The sequence below is a fragment of the Haplochromis burtoni genome, unplaced genomic scaffold (assembly GCF_018398535.1).
Source record: "Haplochromis burtoni strain Fernald_Lab_line unplaced genomic scaffold, NCSU_Asbu1 Contig_122, whole genome shotgun sequence".
Taxonomy (NCBI): Eukaryota; Metazoa; Chordata; class Actinopteri; order Cichliformes; family Cichlidae; genus Haplochromis; species Haplochromis burtoni.
Window position 1 is genome coordinate 603,555 of NW_024582483.1, and position 21,224 is coordinate 624,778.

General features: G+C 40.6%; 1 protein-coding gene across 2 annotated transcripts in view; it reads right to left on the reverse strand.

Annotated features, from left to right (window-relative positions):
- The window catches only part of sdk1b (sidekick cell adhesion molecule 1b), a 277,817-nt gene that overhangs the window by 74,844 nt on the left and 181,749 nt on the right, over positions 1-21,224 (reverse strand). For both annotated transcript variants that reach the window (XM_005929299.3, XM_005929297.3), the window contains 8 exons: positions 18,069-18,244; positions 13,875-13,958; positions 9,644-9,838; positions 8,484-8,600; positions 8,184-8,351; positions 7,320-7,422; positions 5,852-6,025; positions 796-932 (listed from right to left, as the gene is read on the reverse strand). In XM_005929299.3, coding sequence (XP_005929361.1) covers positions 796-932; positions 5,852-6,025; positions 7,320-7,422; positions 8,184-8,351; positions 8,484-8,600; positions 9,644-9,838; positions 13,875-13,958; positions 18,069-18,244 — 1,154 coding nt within the window. The remainder of the gene's footprint in view (positions 1-795; positions 933-5,851; positions 6,026-7,319; positions 7,423-8,183; positions 8,352-8,483; positions 8,601-9,643; positions 9,839-13,874; positions 13,959-18,068; positions 18,245-21,224) is intronic.

Genomic DNA, 21,224 nt, shown 5'->3' on the forward strand with positions numbered 1-21,224 from the left:
ACATTGTAGTTACAGTGGCCCATTTACTACAATACAACAACAACAAAAAAATCTAATATATAACAGAGAGAGTGGATAATCAGTGTGCAGAAAACTCTAATCCATTCCTCACTGTCTGGATTCATCCGTCACTAAAATCGACCAGACGTTCAGGTTCTCTCCATTCCTCATCTTTCTCTTTATCGCTCCCTCTTATTTTCCTAACTTTTCTTCTTCGCTCCCATGGCAATGCTTCTGTTTTTATAGATGCAGCAGAGCAGCTGGTTAATGGTGACAGCACAAAGCTTTAAGTCACATTGGCGGTGCCGCTACAAAAATGATCAGAATAAGGATCAGTTCAGCTTTTAGAGTCATGTGCCAAGTGCTTGGCTGTCTATGTTACATTCACTGCCCGATTCCCTTAGCCTACATCAGGAGTGAGCGGCTCAACAGCCAATCTCCCTCCACTTTGTTTCTCCTGTCAGTCTATTCCTCAACACCTCTTCCCTATCTCTCTATAATTTGATAGAGAGCCAGCCTGCTGTTACAACATCTGTACTGGAGAGTGGGTGTGAGAGAGAGAGAGAGAGGGAGAGAGAGAGAGCGAGAGAGTGGGAGAGAGAGGCTAAAGGAGGCAGGGAAAATAAGAGTTTGTTTATAGTGGATCTGCATGTACGCTTACGCAGCAACACCATCCTCCATATGCCAGTCTCTTGTAAATGAGTGCACGTCAGTGCTTGGTAGACAGAGAGTGAACAGATGTTCGCCGTTCAGGAACTATAAAGTATGCCCAGGGACGGACATACACATACATACTGTTCTCTGAGAGCTCCAGCACGTAGTACAGAAGAGGGGAGTTCCCGTCGAAAGGGCGTAGCCAGGACAGGAGAACGGAGCGGGAGTCCGAATCATTGAGGCGAGCCGTCAGGGAGCGAGGAGAATGTGGAAGCTCACTGAATATACAGACAAAAAAATAAATAAAAAATAACATCAGAAACTGTTTCAATTTCATCTGTCTATCAATTCAATCTGAGGCTAAACTTAACATAGAGAATGAAGACAAGGAAATAGTTAGGCTTTATCAAAGGTAGCAAAGGTAAAGTTACTGTATCTGCACATATAAAGCTGATTGTAAATATTAACAAGATTACATCAAGCTTAAACTAGACAATGAAAGCTATAAATATGAAGTATTTATAAAATCATTCATTAGACAGAACCAAAGACTTAACTCATGGTTTTGGCCCATATGAGGCATCCATGCTTGTTTGATATTTTGGCTCTATTGTATCAAGACAAATGCACAGGAACATGAAAATTTGGAACCTCAGAATTACAATAACTTCATTGTGAATCCAGACATTTGGCTAGACTGTTTCCTGGCTGCAAGCAATTGCCAGCTAGATTTCAAAAAGCCATTGCTCCCAGTCTATAAATAAACCTGCAACTCCATTTCAAGCAGAGCCACTTTAGTTCAAGGAAAATTGTTATTTCCCTCAGCAGTAATTTATATATGACAGTATGGCTCTGTTTTGGGACCTTTCCTCGTGTATATGTGGGAAGCCTGAGGGAGAAACATCAGCAAACCCAGAGCGTTAAACAGAGCTCACGTCAACAGTAACAGATATGAAGTGATTACACCCTCAGTCACACAGGCCTAGAGACTTGTCAGTGACCATATGGCAACCACTGGACACTAGGGAAAAACCTGTATTCCCCAAACGGTTCCAAGTGATTGCTAAAAGTCACTTTGAAATCAAATGTTAAAGCCTCATCAATACAGGCCTAGAGACTGGTCAGTGACTTCCTAGAAACCACTGGTTGTTATGGAAAAGAGTCCATTCTGCAACTGATTGCCAAGTGGTTGCTGGAAGTTACCAGCATGAAATTAGTTGTAAAAATGCTGAACCAAACATCTCCATGGAACTGCTTTGGTTGCTAGCAGGTTGCTGCAGTTGCCAGTAGTTTGCATGGAAGATGCTGACGTGTCTGCCAGCACTCACCAACTACTTACTAAGTGGTTGTGAAACACCATGTTCGCCTTCAAAGTCAAAGTTAAAATGTGCTGGTTGAACAACCTGGTCTCCATTTCCAGTTGCCGTACTTGGGAGAGTAAATGGCAATTGCCTGCAGTCAAGCCAGTGTCTTACATGCAAACTACAGGCAAAAGTAAAGTCTGCGTGTTAGTCCCCATAGGGAAATAGTTCCTCTGCATTTAACCCATTCACCCAGTGAAGCAGTGGGCAGCCACCAATGCAGCGCCCGGGGAGCAGTGTGTAGGGACGGTACCTTGCTCAGGGGTACCTCAGGGTAGCCGGTAGCAGTGGAGTCGAACCCCCGACCTTCCGATCATGGGGCCACCACTCTACCTACTGAGCTACCCCTGCCCCTATCCCTGCAATCACCTCGGTCTGCTAGCGACCAAGGCAATCACAATCTCCATATTATTTTAGGGTCTTTACCTTACAATATAAAGCACCGTGACGTGGCTTGTATTGTGATTTGAAATGAATCTTTTAGGTTTATGCAACCATCCAGTCTCTAGGCCTATGTGACTAGGGCCTAAGTTAGACACAGCATGAATGGTGGCTCTGGGGTGAAAGTGGGTTGCAAAGCTGCTTCCATAGGAAGCAGCAACCGTACGCAGATCAAAGCAACTAAAATAAGCCTCCCCTCTATATTCTTTTGCTTAACCATACACTCATTTGAACCAAACCTTACTGCTTATACACTTATTACACTATTTTTACATCTTAGGCAAATGAGACACAGCCTCAAAGAGCTTTATACTGAACTTTGGATCTGCTATTAAAATTAGGTTATTTTTTTGACTTGGACATAATAGAATTTTCTCCTATTTTGGGTCTTTCTTGCAAGCTAGGGTCCCAAAATATTTATTGTTGCTTCAAATTTGCCACCAAGACCCAAGACGGGGACTGAATTTACTTGTTTAACTTTTGCAAAGAAGGGAATACATGCTTTTTTTCAGACTGTCACACTTTTCCTTAATATCCACATCTTGACAAAATGTGTCCTGATTGCTTATGTATCATTTGCATCTCATAAACGCGTCTGTGACAATATGCAGACTGTTCAGTAGACAGATATTTGGTTTCCTGTGTTCTGTTATTCTATTAAATATGTGAGGTGCAATACTGCTAGCACTGACACCCAGGCTAGATCTTGGGTCTGAGCCAGGATCAGTTCCAGTGGGTGAACTCTTTTAAATATGGCGCTGCCTTGCATATATTTACTCTGTACGTGCACTGCATCACTGCGTCTCATCACATCTATTAAAAAACACATTTTCCACACATTTTCTCATCCCTGCCCTGTTAATAACAAAGAAAGCAATACAGGTATTTTCATGAAAGCAACATAGAAATCCACATATTTGATTACACCAATCTTAGCGTATCGTAACTCTTTTTGTAGACTGTGGGCTTGAAGGAGGAAAAGGAGAGAACAGCAAATCCTAGTATCACTACATATGAAGGCTGCAGGTGCTGGTAGAAATATTGAGACAACATAAAAGAACAAAATAAATATATTTACACTGAAACTATAATAAAAGAGAGAGTCCCCTGTGTATAGAATAGCTGTATCTCATATTCATAAGCTTATTAATTATTTCTAAGCTATGGACAACATAGCTTTCAAAGATATGTTGTCCAAGAGCTCTGCTTCGACAGCCTGCAAGCTCCTATTAAGGGCATCAGATAACAGGGTTTGAAAACATTTGCCTTGCTTCCTTTTTCCCTTATAAGCAACTTTGCAGTTTAACATTTAAGCACAGAAACAAAGGGAACTAGAGGAGATGTGGGAGAGGAATAAGACATACTGTAATGTTGTGAGAGGAAGAGGAGGAGCACACCAAGAAATAGGAAGGACACCAATGAATGAAGCTAGGAGGGAGCAAGGGGAAATGAGAATGATGTTTTCTTCTCCGAGCTGACACGATCATATTAATTAATGGATGAGCTTAGAGAACATTAGAGCAAGTACCTTCACACCGTCCTTACAAATCACAAACACACACATAGGCACAGACACACACTCACAGACACATGAATGGGTCTTACGGGAGTTGAACCAATAACCCGCTGGTAATTAGTCTGTCTCCTCAGCCGCCAGCGTCTGTTAGCCCCTGTGACCCATTGATACTGAGCTAACGAGAATGTCAGTCACACATGTGGATACACGCAGCTGCGCACGCATACACCACGCTCAGAAACACGGGTGTATAGAAATCCCATCCAGGCCAGTATGTTTTTGCACGGCAATAAACACAGATCCGCTCTCTCCCTCTGCGTCTGACATGCATAACCTCTTGTCTCTCTATAATTTAGAAGGATGTGGACTCATGTTCATTCTCTTTCCTACCCGGCAATTATATTAATATATCATAAGTGCCTTTTAGAAATGTATTATTTAAGTGCCTATTAATATACAAATACCACTACCTGTTCTCTTAGTGGCTGTAATAAGGCCGAGTGGGTCGGAGCGTGGGATACACGCTGATATGTGTGTGTGTGCATGCATGTGTGTGTGATATGTTTTAATCTGAGCATACCGGACACACAAAGTGATGTGTGGAATCTGCACAGGTATGTACACAAACATACCTGTGCAGCATACCATACATGCTGCACACTCACTGATGTATTATCAGTGAGTGTGCAGCATGTATAAAGTCATTACAAAGTCATTACATAACATTTAGTGGTATCTAATAACAACTAGTCGTGTCTTTAGACTTTCAATGGCATGTACAGAGTATTTGATTTAGAGGCTCTGACCCTGCACTGAACACGGCTATTACTAGACCCAAGCAACTGTCTTATTAGACATGAAACAAGTTGACAACAATCATTTCTTTATGTTTGGCAGTGTACCAAATTACCCATCTGCTGCGTCGCCTAAATTGCACCTTGTATAGTCAGTCTTTTTTGTAAAATGCTGTACCATAAGGCGTACGTCCTGTCAGTCTCATCAGTAATTTGAATCAACCAGATTGCTCGCTATGGATAGACTGCTCCCTCAGGTTTTTAGACACTGTTACATCAAAATCGTTGCTGCGTCAAATCCTGAAGAAGGAAGATGCCAGAAGATAATGATTTACTCACAGTTTACTCAAATAGAGTTATCACAGAAAATTAAAGATCATCAGACTATCCTGAGGTGTAGGGTAAGTTAAAATATATTTATTATGTGCTTCTGAATTTAATAAAGAAACCCAATTCGAGTTAAAAGAGAAGAATAGTGCTATTTTCTTGTCAGTGTATTAAACATGAAACTAAAGCAAGCAGCCTGTTAATATAACTCAACACAATGCTTGCAAAGAGGAAAATCCGTAGCCTGTAGCTCACGTATATTTTATTAGTTTACCTTACATTATCTGTTATAAAAACCCAACAAGTGCCTTTTATTTGTTTAAAGATTTTCAAGGATGGCACATTTGCAGAATGCTTCGATTACTCCAGCAAGTCAAATGGATGCAGCCTTGTTATGCTTCCTTTGTGTTTTATACAATTTAGTAGAGTTGTTGTAGTCAGTGTTACTTATTCAGTGGTATAACGCTGTTCTTTATCCTCTAATGTGCAGATTAGGTGGAAATAAAACTGTCTGTATTTTATATCGTAGTAAAATAAAATCCTACTCTAGGCTAATGATAAGTTTTAGGAGACCTATTGCATTTCAGCATCCCCCAAGTGTCTGTTTTTCAAAAAGCCCAAGGCTGTTTACTTGGCCTTGCAGGTTTTTGCTGTTAATGGCTAAATTTGTGGCCATTCTTAAGGGTGGAAAAGTCAAACAATGACCTAAAACAGAAGAGGGTTAAATATTGTAGAAGGAATTTATTCCCTGAACTCACATGACTTCCAGGCGTGCGGGGCGGGAGTCATTGCCAGCTTGTGATGTCACAGTGCAGGTGTAATCCCCGATATCACCTGACCACGTCTGGCTAATAGTGAGAAGGCCTTGGCGTACAGACACGCGCCCCCCACTGGTCGGAAGAACCGGCATGCCGCTTCGCTCCCATTTATAGCTGCAACAGAGGAAGAATTTGGGTGCTTGAAAACTCAAACACAATAGTTTACAAAACTGTCAAACACGGCAGAGAATCAAACTTGGTATTCATGTATGTACCGTCATTTTTTTTGCACTATAAGGCGCACTTAAAATCCTTTAATTTTCTCAGAAATCGACAGTGCGGTTTATAATCCGGTGCGCCTTATGTATGAATTCTGGTTGTGCTTACTGACCTCGAACTGATTTTATGTGGTACATGACGCTCAAAAATCGGTGAACGTTTTTTTAGTACACCTTTAGTAAGCTACGAAGCCTGATGGATTGACTTGATGGATTGTCGGAGCATTACAGGTACTGTAGCCAGGAGCCTTGCGAAGTTAGCAGGAAATTAGCTTGCTAGTTTCCACCTAAACATGATATAGCATGTTCTGACTGAGAGATTTCTGAAAAAATGTAAATGTACAGCTCTGCTATCACTTTCAACTTAAATGAAGACAAAAAAACTAAACAGCAGTGACCTTTCTAGGGCTACTGAAGTTAGACTAGCTGGTATATAATCACCGCAATGTTCTGCTATGTGATCGCTAGTGACACAGCTATGTTAGCATAACATTAGCACAGGGAAGCTGGAGGATTAACTTTTTTCCACTCGATAAAAGTTAACACGAGGGTTTCCGATGATTAGGGACAGATGCAACTGCATGGCAGGATGCTGTAAATGGACCAAACTTCAGTCAGGAGAACAACTGAGGTAATCCATCCACAATACCAGGTTAGTCATTAATATGGAATAGAGCAGCAAGAAGAATGAGTTGAGTAAAGTTTGACTTATCTGACTGTTTGATTCGCTTAATGCGCCTTATAATCTGGTGCACTTTATGGCCCAAAAAATACAGTAGTAAACAGTCAAAGGAGATTGCAAAGAAAAGCGTCTGGACTTCTTTAAGTTGCTTGAAGACGTTTCACCTCTCATCCGAGAAGCTTTTTCAGTTCTAAGGTCAAATGGTGGAGAGTCCCAGATATAAACCTGACAAAACGACCCCCTGATGATCCTCTAATCGCCTGAGCCATTAGAGGATCATCAGGGGGTCCTTTTGTCCCTCTGTGGGGGGATACTCCCACTAGGTTTATATCTGGGACTCTCCACCATTTGACCTTAGAACTGAAGAAGCTTCTCGGATGAGAGGTGAAACGTCTTCAAGCAACTTAAAGAAGTCCAGACGCTTTTCTTTGCAAGCTCCTTTGACTACGATGACCTGGATGACTGAGAACCTTCACAGACACAGTAGTAAACACTGAGGAACAGTTACCTGATACTGATTCTGGGGTCGTGTGTAGCGTCACACTTGAGAGTAGCAGTGGTTCCTTTGATAACACGCTGGTCTGTTGGAGGCACAGAAATGACTGTGCGATCTGGAAAGAGCAGAGAGGTGGGATACATTCTGAGGCTTAAATTAAATACAATTAATACACACCTGTTGAATCACACTACAAGGCACGGCCCTGTATAAAATGTGTACATTTAAATGTTCCTCAACAGTAACGAGATATGAATTAGTTTACAAGAAGATAAACAACACACAAGCGTGCACGCACCCACACCTACGCACATTATAACGCTGTGGAAAACAGCTGAGTATCAAATTACTGGTGCTTTGCTCCACTCAGGTGTTGCATATGATTTAGAGAGAGAAAAGCGGCGCTGGTGTAAAAACAAATGCACATGCAGAGTGGAGAGCATCTGTTATGTCCCTAACTCAGTCACCATGCACTTGTGATGTGACCGTGTCTCCAATAAATTGAAGGGTATACGTTTTACATTTATATCACAGCTCAACTGAAGTAAGGATCTGACAGTGTGTGTAATTGAACCCTGTTTAATCTAAAGCTGCCAGAACATATATTTATATGTATGCAAAAAAAATAAAATAAAAAAATCAGCCAAGCAATTGGTTTATTGGCTAATCAATCATCCTCTTGCTTGGCAAATCCAATGATTAGTTCAGTCAGCCAACTGCATCAATAACCAATCACTGAGCTGCTCACTAAACTGAACTAATACTATTGGACAGGTATGGATAAACTAGTGTTCCATGTCTGTTTTTGTCTGTTTAGCAAATGTATATTGAACGGTTTAATGTGCATTTGTTTGTGTGTCCGTGCATGTGTCTTACTCCACACGGTGAGCGTAGCTGTGGCGTTGATGGTTCCCTCCGTGTTGGAGGCGATGCAGGTGTATTCTCCTGAATCCTGGAAGCTGACTGGCTGAACCTGCAGACCACCTGACTGCAACAGCGTGAACCTGGGAACCTGGACAGAGCCGCTGGCTAAGACCTGCGATCCTATGGAGGGACAAAATAATAAATTAGCCTCGAGGTGGAGAAAAGTCAGCACATTTTAATTACAAATATATTATGTGAGTGCGTGTGTGTGTCTCAGTGTGGGGTGTCTCAGTCTTGGAGCTTCATTGCTACCTTTCCTCCAGGTAATAGCAGGTTTTGGAGCTCCGTTCGTCTGGCAGGTAAACAAGGCTGTGTTGCCATCAGTCACTGTTTGGTCAGAGGGAGGTGATGCAAATGTGGGGGGCACACCTGAAACACACAGAGGGAGCAGGAGAGAGCAGAAGGCAGAGCAATGAACATTAGAGGACACTGTGGATAAGGAGAAAAGAGAAAGACTTGAGCTACAGGATGAAAGTGTTTACCTGAGCACAACTGCTCTCTGATCAATGGACGCTTTATTCACTACGTGTCTGTGCATAAATGTGGATGGCTCCATGGAGACTTTTAATTATAGCATAATTCTCACTAAACCGAATGTAACTTTCTAGCCTCATCTCATTTGTACTATGTTCACAAATTTCCTCACATAGTGGGATCACAACAATACCTTTAAGTATTTACGGACTCTTATTGTCTAGTCATTTGACCAAAACAGAGAACACGCCCACACAGGACATGCTTTTAGTCAAATACATGTTATTAACTGTACATGTTATCATCTGTACAGATATGGCTTATTTATTCTGATATATATTATTGTCATAGTTGTATATGGACAAACTTTAATATATCAAACCTGTGAGCTAAAAGCTCAGCATTCATACTGCTTTGCATACTTAGTTTCCAGCATTTTGTTTCTAGTCTTGACCTGTGATATGTCAGTGAGAGAACATATCCTTGGTATGGTAATCTTAGCCCCACCGCTCTGGCTGTGAGAACAGCAGCCGCATCCACATGGTGTTCAAACCTTTTGTTTACAAGTCAATCACAAGAAAGCTGGCAAGGGAAGAGAGCAAAAACAGGTTGTTTCAGACAGAGGATGAACTGAGGGGCTAAAAGGAAGGCTCAATCGTCTACTGTCTTTTCGGGGAACCCAAGAATGGTAACAATTTTACCTTGAGTTTCATGAAGCTTGATTGATTCCCCCCAAACAATAATCTAGAAACGAAACAATGCTGAATTCCAGCGCTAGTAGTGAAGGTAGAAAAAGTCAAAGAAAGTGACAATAAAAAAGAAAAAGCTGGTACAGAAGTGAAGTGATACAAGAGTGAATAGAGAGTCAGAATTCAAGGCTGATGTAGGTTTGTCTATTCATGCTTCCATTCTTGTGTGTATGCATCAGAGAAACTCACTGGAGACAAAGAGCTGTGTCTGTGCTTGAGCCTCTCCAGCAGGGTTGCGAGCAAAGCACTGGAATATTCCTCCGTCTCCCGGCTGCACCCTGCGCACAGTTAGCCCGTTTGCTGCGCTGACCTTGTAGCGAGGATTGGCCAGTTTGGAAAGAGGCACCGTGTCCTTATACCACTCAATCCTGGGCTGAGGCACACCTACATATATGAATGCACATGGCACACAAAAGCACAGTGTAAGAACATTTTTCAGTTTTCTTAATAAGCAGCTAGCTGACCTCGCTGCTGAGCAAACCACTCCAACTCCCACTAAAACACACACACACATACACTCATTTCAACAATCTTTCTTCTCTTTTATCCAATCTCTCTCTCTATAAATATGCATGTAGGCATAATGACCGCTAATAATATATTGATTGGACGGTGTGGGTGGTAGGGTAAGGGTGGCAGAAGGGTCCAGAAAACACTCTGAATAAAAGATGTGGGCAGCACATCGAAGAGCTACACTATGTAGCACCCACCTGTCTGACAGACATGCCAAATATGACAGGCAGGGGGCTCATGCAATTACTCTGTCTCAAACCCTTCACACCAGTGTGTGTGTGTGTGTGTGTTTGTGGCTGTTAGAGCGAGCGATGAATTCCACACCGTTTCTCACTCTGTTGGTGTCAAGCTTTCACAGACACGCGTGACGTATTTTTCACCCCCTGCTCGTCTCACTCACTCTGTCACCGTGCGCTCTTTTCTCCTTCCCTCATCTCTCCTCTTAGCCTCCATCCCTCTCTCCATAGCCTGAGGCCCCTGCTATTTAATTACACTGCCACTGTATCAGATTACTGAGGAGGAACATAAACTCACTCAGTGTGTGTGTATGTGTGAGAGAGAGAGAGAGAGAGAGCGAGAGAGAGGGAGCGAGAGAGAGAAAGGGGAGGGTGTTGCAGTTTTTAGAGCTGTATCTAGCCCGGCTCATATAAGTGTTTTCATGTAATCCATTTAAAGACAAGAGTCATGAACAAAAGCAATTTTCAGGCTCGGTGTCAGCATACCAGCGTGCGCTCACAATGCCAAAAGTAAAGTGTCATTGTTCATGAAGCCTTCAAACTAAGGCACACACATATCCAATGATGCCAAACCCCTGCTAGCAGAGTCACCTTGACACAACTGCAACAGCAAACAGCAGGACAAGAGCTGCAAATCTCAACATTTGACTTGTAAAGTTGACATAGAAGAAATGAATGGCACAGTGCTCCCCGTGTGGCTGCATTGGTTCTCGCCGTGTGGTCTGGTGGCCTCCCACAGTCTGGAGACTTACACGTTACAGTAACTGGTGATAGTAAAGTAAATGTGTGTGGATGGTTATCTGCAGTGTTGCATGTAATGCATTCCCGAGCAACGCAGTGCTTTTTATAGTTCAACGTAATGTGCGAGACAGTTTTAGTGAAGTTACATTTTTCAGTAGTGCAGTGTCGTAACAAGTTACTGTACTAAACTCACTAATTTTATACAGTTACAACCATGTTGTTGCTTATATTCTTCAGTTACTGGCAAGAGAGGTGTATGGAAAGAAAAAAAATAACAAACATGCCTTTTTCTTACTCCACTTGTGCTACAATCGACTGACTTTGGTTCATGTGCAGGGAGGAGGAAAATGGTAAAGCAGAGTACAACATGTGAGGAGTGGAGATATGGACATTGCTTTTATCTTTAATCCATGAAAGGACAAGAACACAATGGTAAAGTGCAACCTGCGCCCAGGAGTGGTAACACAACTTCAGCTCTTTGCAAACATCTGCACAGACAGCATGCTAACACAAAGCTAGTGAAGAACCGAGAGTGATGTTAATGCTGAGTGTCTGGCAGCCCAGCAGCCAGAACCTGAATTTCAACAGGTAAAAAACACAATGATGAGCAGTCAAGCTGGCAGCTTTGTAGCCTTGATGTCTATTCACACCTGTTTCTACAGTACAATTACTGTGGTGATCACTTTGAAGTCTCTCCGAGTTGGTTTTTCAAATTTGCATTGTGTTGCCAGTTTTCTGCTCATACATAAACACTAAAAGAACACTATTTTTTTTATAAGATAAGATGTACAAGGTCCTAAACCCTAAGGTTATTATTGTTAATTGAGTAACAGTGCATTTCACATGTAATGGAGCAACGCAAAAGTAATATAATGAGTAGTCTAACAAATTACTTTCTCCAGCAAATAATTAAGTAACATACTGCATTACTTTAACAAAAGGAAAGAAGAACATCGAATAATTACTTTATTCAGTAACAATCCCAACACTGGTTATGTGCCTGTGGTTGCTTAAATAGCAAAAAGCAATTATTAGTCTGTAAACAGAATTAAAAACAGTCCAAAATGTGAAGTAACACAAAGTGCAAACTAACAATAATCAAAAACACCAAACGCTAGCATTATAGTAAAATCTAAAAGAAACCCCAAAGACACTGAATAGAAATATAACGTACTAAAAGAAAACTCCACAACAACACATGACGTAGAACCATCACATCCTCTCTCTCGCTTAGTGTCCGTCACCCAAAGTTAAAGAAGCAGTTAAGGTGAGACACTAAGTGCTAAACATGTTTTGCTCAGTCTCATTTTGAGTCTTTTTTCAGAGAAAACGATGTTAGTGCAAATTAATACATTACTAATAATATAATATCTAATTTTGACATTTAAACGTCACATTTAGGAAAACCTGTAATACTGACATAACATGTGGACAAAAGTATTGGGTCACACCTCTTAATCTTTGAATTCAGGTATTTTTAGTCTCGTTGCCACAGGTGTATGAAATCAAGCACTCAGCCATGCAGTCTCCATTTACAATCAGTTATGAAAGAATTGGTCGTTCTAAAGAGCTTAAAAACTTTGAGCATGTGATGGCTGCCACTGGTTAAACAAGTCAGTTAGGGAAATTTCCTTCCTCCTAGATTCTCCAACTCTAAGCAGTATTATTGCAATGTGGAGGCGCTCAGGAGCCATAGCAATTCAGCCATGGCGGGGTCACCGAGTGCTGAGGTGGGTAAAGGCTCCAACACTCTGCTGACTCAATCACTGCAATGCCCCAAACTTCCTCTGACATTAACATCAGCACAAAAACTGTGTGCTGGGAGCTTCATGCATTTCCATGGCCGAGCACCGAACAGTGTGCACCGAACAGTTCCTCCTGTCTATATCCTGAAGCTTTTTCTGAGGTATTTGTTCTTAGTCTTTATTTATTCATAGCTTTATTTATACAACAGTTTATTCCTACAAATATAGTGGAATTTGACAATTATTAGCTGTCTGGTGGGAGTATTTTCTGGTTTATGAAGTCATAAAAAGAGATTTTTAAAATCCCTTTGGTAAAAAAATCTTTGACTCTCATATATCAACAAAATTAAACAACAACTTGGTTTATCCAGTGTTCAGATTTGTGGTCTGGAAAATTATGCAAATACACACATATTTAGAGACATAATGCATTATTAGCATATCCAAACATAACATTTCAGAAAGTAACACAACTATTGAGCTGGGGAAGTTTGATGGAACCAAGTTAAACATTAGTGAGTTAAAGAATAATTAAAACTCCGACGTGTGAGTATGCATCAGCTCTACGACTCATGTGGTGGCACGCACAAGCAGCCTGTGAGACTCAGCACACTTTAAGTGGCTGCTGGATCATTGAATGCATGTGGAATAGCCTCCCCTGACACTTTTCAGGAATTTAGAAACTTTATGAAAATAATTTTCATTGTTTGTTTAATTTCATTTTCACACAGCAGTAAAGGGGCAGGGGAGGTTTGATGAAGTGTGAATCTAGACAATGACTGAGACAATACTGAGTGTTGACTAACAAGACTGAGACTAACGCTATTATCGTTTTAAGGAGAGTGCCTAATGGAAGTGTTACATGTTCCATGTAATAATCTGAGTCACCCCAGTGAGAATGCTGGTCTTCATCTTCTCATTTCACACTTCAGTTTAAAATTCCACTATTTATTTCCTGTCTGTTTCTACTGCGCGTTGTTGTATTTTATCGACAAAGCAAGCTTTCCCTCGCAGACAGCTGGACGTCAGCTTCAAAGAAACAAAGTGACACCTAGCTTTTGGCCCAACTTCCATCATGGTTATTATAAACAGGTATAAAAATTACCCCCCCCCCCAAAAAAAAAAGGCTTATGACAAACTTAGATTCTACAACTTTATACATACAACTATTTATCTCATGCGTACCTGCAGCCAGGCATGGGATCTCTGCATTCCTGTCGAGCTCTCCAAAGATCTTACTTTTTGGCTGAGCGGTCAGAGAGGGCGGTTCTGCAAAGAAAAAAAAATTGTAATAACACCAAGTCATTAAACAGCTACTAACAAGCTCTCAATTTAGGCAAATAAATAAATAAAAGGCTGAAAATGAAAATGTAACAGTCAAATTTACAGTTTGCCCACTCCAAGTATTTATTCCTTAATAGAGGAGACTTGTAATGGAGCACCGCAGAATAGAAATGGTTCCCCTCTTGGCACTGAGTAACTTAAGTGCCAGTGGAAGGCAGGATTTTGTGTCTATATGCTCTGTGAAATGGCTTCCATACACAGCCACAAAAAAACACATTCGGGGAAGGTCCCAAGGGGCACAATCCTCCTCTTTCTTTCTTAAACAGCTCCATTTTGCTGCCAATGACTGCTCCATCCAAACATCTTCACCAGCACTGCTCTAAGTGCTGACAGCAGTGGTGAGAATAAACAAAAACCTTGAATGTAAATATATGCTTGCATATATATAATATTGTAATACATTTTACTTGCTATAAAAGAAGTTACCTACTGCTGCACAGACTCCATTTCTCATTTTTAAGCACTTGTTAATATTTACAAAGAGATGACAGCTGAGTCTGTGAGTCCACACAATGGTAGCAATTGTTCACCAGAGAATGACTGAGGAAAATGAAATGTCCAGTGTATGACTTAAATAATAAATGTGTATTTTGGCTTTTGCAACAATATACCTCTTATTGAAAAAGGAGAATTTTAATAAAAGTTTCATTTGTGTGCTTTTCCCCCCATAGGTTTAAGGTAATAACATGCAAACAATAAGGTTTTTAAAACTCTGCTGTCCCTCTAAGACTATTGAAAATCCCCTTTTTATCCCACAATATTTTCTTTTCTTTGCATCGTATTTCCGTGGACTGCATTTTCACTTATTGCCATCACTACCATGCAGGAGTGCTGTAAACGTCAGGACTTTCCATCACGTGACACAAGTCCGTTTTTGTTTTTTACTTGATCTTTCAGTTGGCGCATGGTTACGTTTAGTCACCAGAACTACTTTTTTATAAAAGATCACAGATCATGTTAAAGACCTTTTCACAACATTCACTATATTTTAGAACCCACGCGTCATCCTATTTTCTTTGTTACCACACCTAAAAAGAGAACATTTGATTTCACTGCATCTAATTCGGATGTTGCAGAGCCTTTATTGAGAGCACGCTGCATAAAAGCGCACTGCTGAATGGAAGCTGGCGAGTTAAAATGCAGTCCCAACCTGGAGTACATGTGTGGCTGAAAGTGAGACCACCCTCACATCTAAACAGCAGACTGAAGAGAAAACACAAAGTTCTTTTTAGTTCTTCCAGGCAACTTTTAAACCCACATATGTGCATCACCTATCTTTACTATGTACTGTGCAGTTTTGCCTGATTTTTGACAAAAGAAAGAGGAAAGCGTGCAGTGAAGAGCGAACGGGAAAACAAGAGATGAATAACAGCCATATGGTGTGACGCTGATAACATAGCTGCATTATTCTCCTTCAGTCAGGTGAGTGCAAGAACCTAGATGCCAAAACACAACAAAACACATTTAAGAGTGTTTGGGTGGCTGGTTTTAGGGATTTGAGCTTTTGTGGATTCCCTGATGTCTGCCTGCCTGCAAAACAAAGACAGAAAACAACAGCAGATATATTGTTTTTTGCACCGCAAGTCGTTTGTACAGTATACAACACAAGGATGCAGTATCATACATATTCCGATTAGAGGATCGGGGCAGAAAAGAAATGAAATTGAATAATGAATGCCTTTGAGGCTGTCTCTTTCTTTCAAATAGACACATACACTATTCTGTTTAGGAATCCCTTTTATTGCATCAAGGTCTGTTGAGCCCATAGCAGAAAAAGAGGATCAGTACCAATGTATTCGTCAGTCACTTCTTTTCTGATACATATGAATGCATGCAGGCTTTTTCCCTGCCAGGCAGGCCTTAATGGTCCTGCCGGCCTAATGAGGAAAGATAACTAAGAAAAAGGAGTTTTTGGGGGGAAGACAAAGAAAAAGGATTATGAGGGGGCACAGAACGAGAATAAGTAGGGTATAAATATTCAGGCAGGTCTTCTGAATATTCTGTAGGCGTAGGTAGTCAGTGCTCTCTGCTTAGGTGCTCTTTCGCACAGACAATCACAGCAGAGTAAAAAGATGCTAAGAAACTAGAGGAGAGAAGTTTCGGCTCATCAATCACATGCTCCCTGCTCGCGTGTATGTTGTTTTCTATTACACGCACACACGCAGAAGACAGGAGTGGCTTGCTACAAGAGTGCTCTTGTTTGAGTGCTTTCAGCGTCCTCTTATTGATTCGTGACTCCAGGGAGAGGGGCTAATTGAGCTGCCGGGCAAACAGGCATATGTGGCCACGGTGCCATTTTGTGAATGTGTGTAAGCATGAAGTGCACACATGCATGTTTTTGTGAGAACACGTGGGTGAGTTTGTGTGTACATGAATCCAACAGCTGTTTGTGACTACAATGGACAATTTAATGGTGAATGTGGACAACAGATTCAGCTCGAGCAGTGCTGTAGCTGACAGTCACTGCCTCGGGTGCTCACAGTCCAGCTTCCAGGAGTGAAGTAAGAATAAATGGAGGAATAAACAGTGCCCGGAGCAACAAATGTACTAGGAAAGACAAGAGCGAGGCTAAAGCAGAAATTAATCACATGTTGAGGGCATTAGTGGACCTACCCAGGACAATCATGGATAATTTTGTTAGGCAGTGTGTGTACTTGTATTACTCATGTTATGAGGACATAAATGTCTTTATACAATAACACTGTGGGGACTCGCCTCCCTTTTTGGGGCAAAAGTCCCCTAAACATAGAGTTAGGCCTAAATATTCAGTTATTTAAGTTGTACTTTCGATATAATAAATAAGAGCTTAAGGTTCAATCTTCAGTTCAAGGGGCTGAACAAAAACATTGCGTTAACTGCGGAGAAACTACAGCAATTTTCATAAACAATCCCAGAGTTTCAGGCGCTCAAATGAACTAGACAAATTAACACATTCATAAATAAAATGAACATTTTCAACACTTTGTGGAGAATCTTTCACAGACAATGACTGTCTGGCGTGTGGAACTCATGGATATCAGCGAACAATGGGCAACCTTTGTGAGGATTATGCTGGCCTCTGCTGCATCCCTCTCTTCAGTGTTGTTTGTTCTCCCTGCCATTAGTCTTTTATCAGCAAAGTGAAATGCAGCTCAAGTGAGCTGAAATCAGGTGACCGACTTAGTGCAAAATAATTTGCTTCCTGACCTAAAAACAAATAACGTTGGTTTGCTTTTACAGTATGCTGTGCCTCACTTTTCAAAGCCCCGTCTAATACATATGAATGTAATCTCTACACAGTTCATCAGACTTCTAACATGTCTCAGTGACACTGGGAACATGCGTTCATGTGTATCACACAGATGATTTCACATGCTTCAAATTACAAAGTGGAAATGATTCTTCACCGTGGAAAGGATTCTGTGATCATCCACCACAGGCATCGTCTGTGGATGTCCGGTCATTTTACTTCAACAGTGTGTTTTTTTCTTCTAGGAATATACTGTTTGTGAAAATTTGGAAAGTCCTGCTGTTTCTGCTCTTTTGGATGGGTTTATTTTCTTTTTATGAATGGCCTGTCTCACTTACATTTAGAATTCATTATGGGTTCACAGAAAAAGCTTCCAAATGCAATGCAAAATCTCCTTACTAATATGACAAAATAATGCATTTCCATGAAGCATCTTTTGAGTCTAATTACACTTAAGCCCCTGAAAATAGGGGACTGTGTATAAAATTGTCATTATCCCTCAACAGTTAATGCAGTATTTCAGTTCAATCCTTGGAATTAAAGATGAGTTTTCACACTAAATCAAATTTGTCAAATTCATCGACTGCAACCTGAATATGTCATTTACAAACAGCTTTAAAAAATGTCAAACATATATGGAACTAATGGTAAATAACACAATCAACTCAACCCAACTTGTTTTTCGATTTAGGATAAGTGACGAGGATATGAATGTAAGTCAGTGTAATGTCATTTGAAGTGAAATGATGGAAATCTGAATGCGAGTGTGTCTGTGGGTGACTAAGTGACTGCTTTTTTCTTCTTACCCATTACAGTGAGGTGCGCTTTTGTCTCCACGGGTTTGGCAGTGCTGTTGCTAAACGACGCTTCACAAACATATAAGCCCGTGTCAGAAGAGGTGGGGGCAGGAATAATGAGCCGTTGCCCACTGGAAAGCCGACGCCCATCACGCTTCCACGACACCAGAAGGCGTTCCACTGGTCTAAGAGGAGAAGAGAAAGGAGGAGAGGAGAGGAGAGGAGAAAAAGAATGAGCAGAACTGGGTGGCAGAAGGCAATTACAACATATTAAATCCATCAGTTTATTTGTCAATGAGGCAGGAAATGAATGATGACAGTCTATATCAGAGCAGTCAGCTCTACTCAGCATGAAGGAGCTTCAGTCAGTTACTCTAAATGTTGGGAAAGGAAATGGGTTTTCGTGTAAAATGAAATTTTGTTTTGGATAAACAACACGAAAAAAAAAACATTCTTTTGTGCATGTGCATTTATGCAAGACAGCAATGTAGCAGCATATTCTCAAGTCATAAAAGTGCAGATCATTTTTTCCCTTTTTCCAACAATATATTTCTTATCTTGTGCAGTGAACATGGACCTGATTTAGCATGACAACAGCTACTAATGTAATCAGCATCTGGAACTGTTCTTAAAATGCATTTTGCAAAGGACCGCTCAAAAGCTCAGGTAGGAGACAGGAAGCTATGAATTTCAACCAAAATGTAGTGATGCGAATATAAACACAAATACTCATTAACAAAATCAGATGAAAAACCATAGCTGCATTTGAACAACAAGATAGATGATGTTAGTGTCCAGTTTCTTCACTGTAACATTCACAATTAGTACATTTTACAAGTAGTACAGCAGGAATCATGACACAAACAACAGGAGCAGAAATTAAAGACACAACAACGACAACAAAACGATTCATAAGCAAAGCTGGGTGTAAAATACATCTGCAGAATACTTTATATTAGAGATCATTAGCATTACAATGTTATTATTAATGTTTAATGGATTTTTCCAACATTTCTTTGCCTTTTTTATTCTACTAGCAGTCATACTGTTGGTGGCAGTAGATGACACTAACAAAGAACTTTATTAACAAGTCACAAAGCGAATGAAAAGAAGGCCAGTAAGTCAACCATGTTTGCATTCAATGCCTGGATGAATTTGAGACACAGTCTGAAGAGGTTAACGAACAGAGGTTAACCAGAAGAACTTGTAGTATAGAGCAGCGGTCCCCAGCCTTTTTTGCACCACGGACCGGTTCATGCCCGACAATATTTTCACGGACCGACCTTTAAGGTGTCGCGGATAAATACAACAAAATAAAACTAGTACCGGTACCGAAAAAAAGAAGATTTATTCATAACACACGTGAAAAGACCCAGGAAAACCGAGTTAACGATCAAAACAATAACAAAATAACGCTGAAAACCGATAAAAACCCTGAAAACCATACATTTCACACCTGAGCCTCTACTCTCGCGGCCCGGTACCAAACGACTCACGGACCGGTACCTGACCGAGGCCCGGGGGTTGGGGACCGCTGGTATAGAGAACAAATGTAGTGCTCGACCGGCACATTTCGGCTCACAGCCTTCATCAGGGTCATCACGCATAATGGCTGCATCTGTTCAGACGACTTTTTTCTCCAAGCACCTTGGAAGTAAGTGAAGTTGTGCCAAAAACCTTTACTTGGTTTGAATTTGAGGTACACAAATCGCTTCTGCCATATGCAGTGATAGACTGTTTTGGACAGAAATCCACTCATTTGGTCGATGACATGGTCATATAAAACTCGTAGCAAAGTTTTTCTGGTGGAATCTGTTATTTTAGATGCCGTCCAAGTGTAAATAAAACACAACGAGCACTTTTTGTCAATCACATTCCAAATGTGAAGTGAAGACAAACTTGAATTTAAAGGCACCTAACCAGCAGATATGGAAAACATTTGAATATTTGCCGACTCTGTGGTTTCTGTCCCTTATAAAGAGTGAAAAGCAGATTTTAAAACTCTTCCTATTAGGTCTGCTGGGACTGGGCTTCCAATCAGCTTCTAATCATTTCAGCACTTTAGCAGGACAGCGCTATAACTCACTGATGATTAATGGAGGTGGATAGCCAATGCTTTTAGAATTTAGCACTACTTTAGATTTCACTGCTCAAACTCCTATTTCTCCCAGATATTGTATAGTATAGTTTCTCTCTTTCAGTTGTTTCCTGGGTACAAGTCTATCTCTCTGGTGTGAGAATTTCAGTGGGTACATCTCTGATAGCAGAAATAGTCACTAGGCTTTCTCTACGTTTTCAGAGCAGGCAATAAAACAAAACGAAGAAAACAAAAACCTCAAAACAAACTTATTAGTGTTGAATTAAATATCACTTTTCTAATAGCTTATTAGACTGAGATGGTTCCTCTGCTGTTTTGTAAAAGCTACTGTAGCTACATTCCAGGTATCCATTATGTGTAATAGTCACTTGATTTTTTTATACCTTGAGTGCTACCCAGTGGTCAAGTGCCGGTCAAGTGCAGCAGAAAAACATTTAAAGGGGCTCTCACAAAACAGAGCAGCCAGCCTAGGTCAGACTTAATAACAAAATCTGACAAAACCCTTGTACAAACAGAACAAAAGTAGGGAAAAAATATCACCTGTTGAGTCCAGAAAACTCATCATTCTGACTGGCTGTGCTCTTATCTGGTCATTATAGCCTCAGTGGCACTTTTCTTTTTTTCCTATTCATGTTGGACTCATAGGAAAACCTGCTTCTGAGTGAATATAACAGAAGATTATAATATAAGCATAAAAATACATTCTCATCACATATTCCAGGAGGAAAGTATGACTACCTAGATTCACTTAATAATTCTTTAAGCAATTTAAACTAACTGAATTGATGCTTTGCACTTAAAGAACTGACATAAATCAGATAAAATGTATGGAGAAAATCGCTTTACTTTTCCTGATCAATTTGTTCAACATTTATAGAACAGCCAGTATGTAGACGTTTTTGTGTAAATGTTTACTGGGCCTGGGATGTATTCTATGCCTATGAGTTCAGTGTTTGTATTGTAATACCTACTCTGAACTTCTTAAATACTGTCCCTGACAAATATTACCCATAATACAATACAATTAAAAAAAAAAGAAACTAATCAAAACTAAACTAAAATAATGG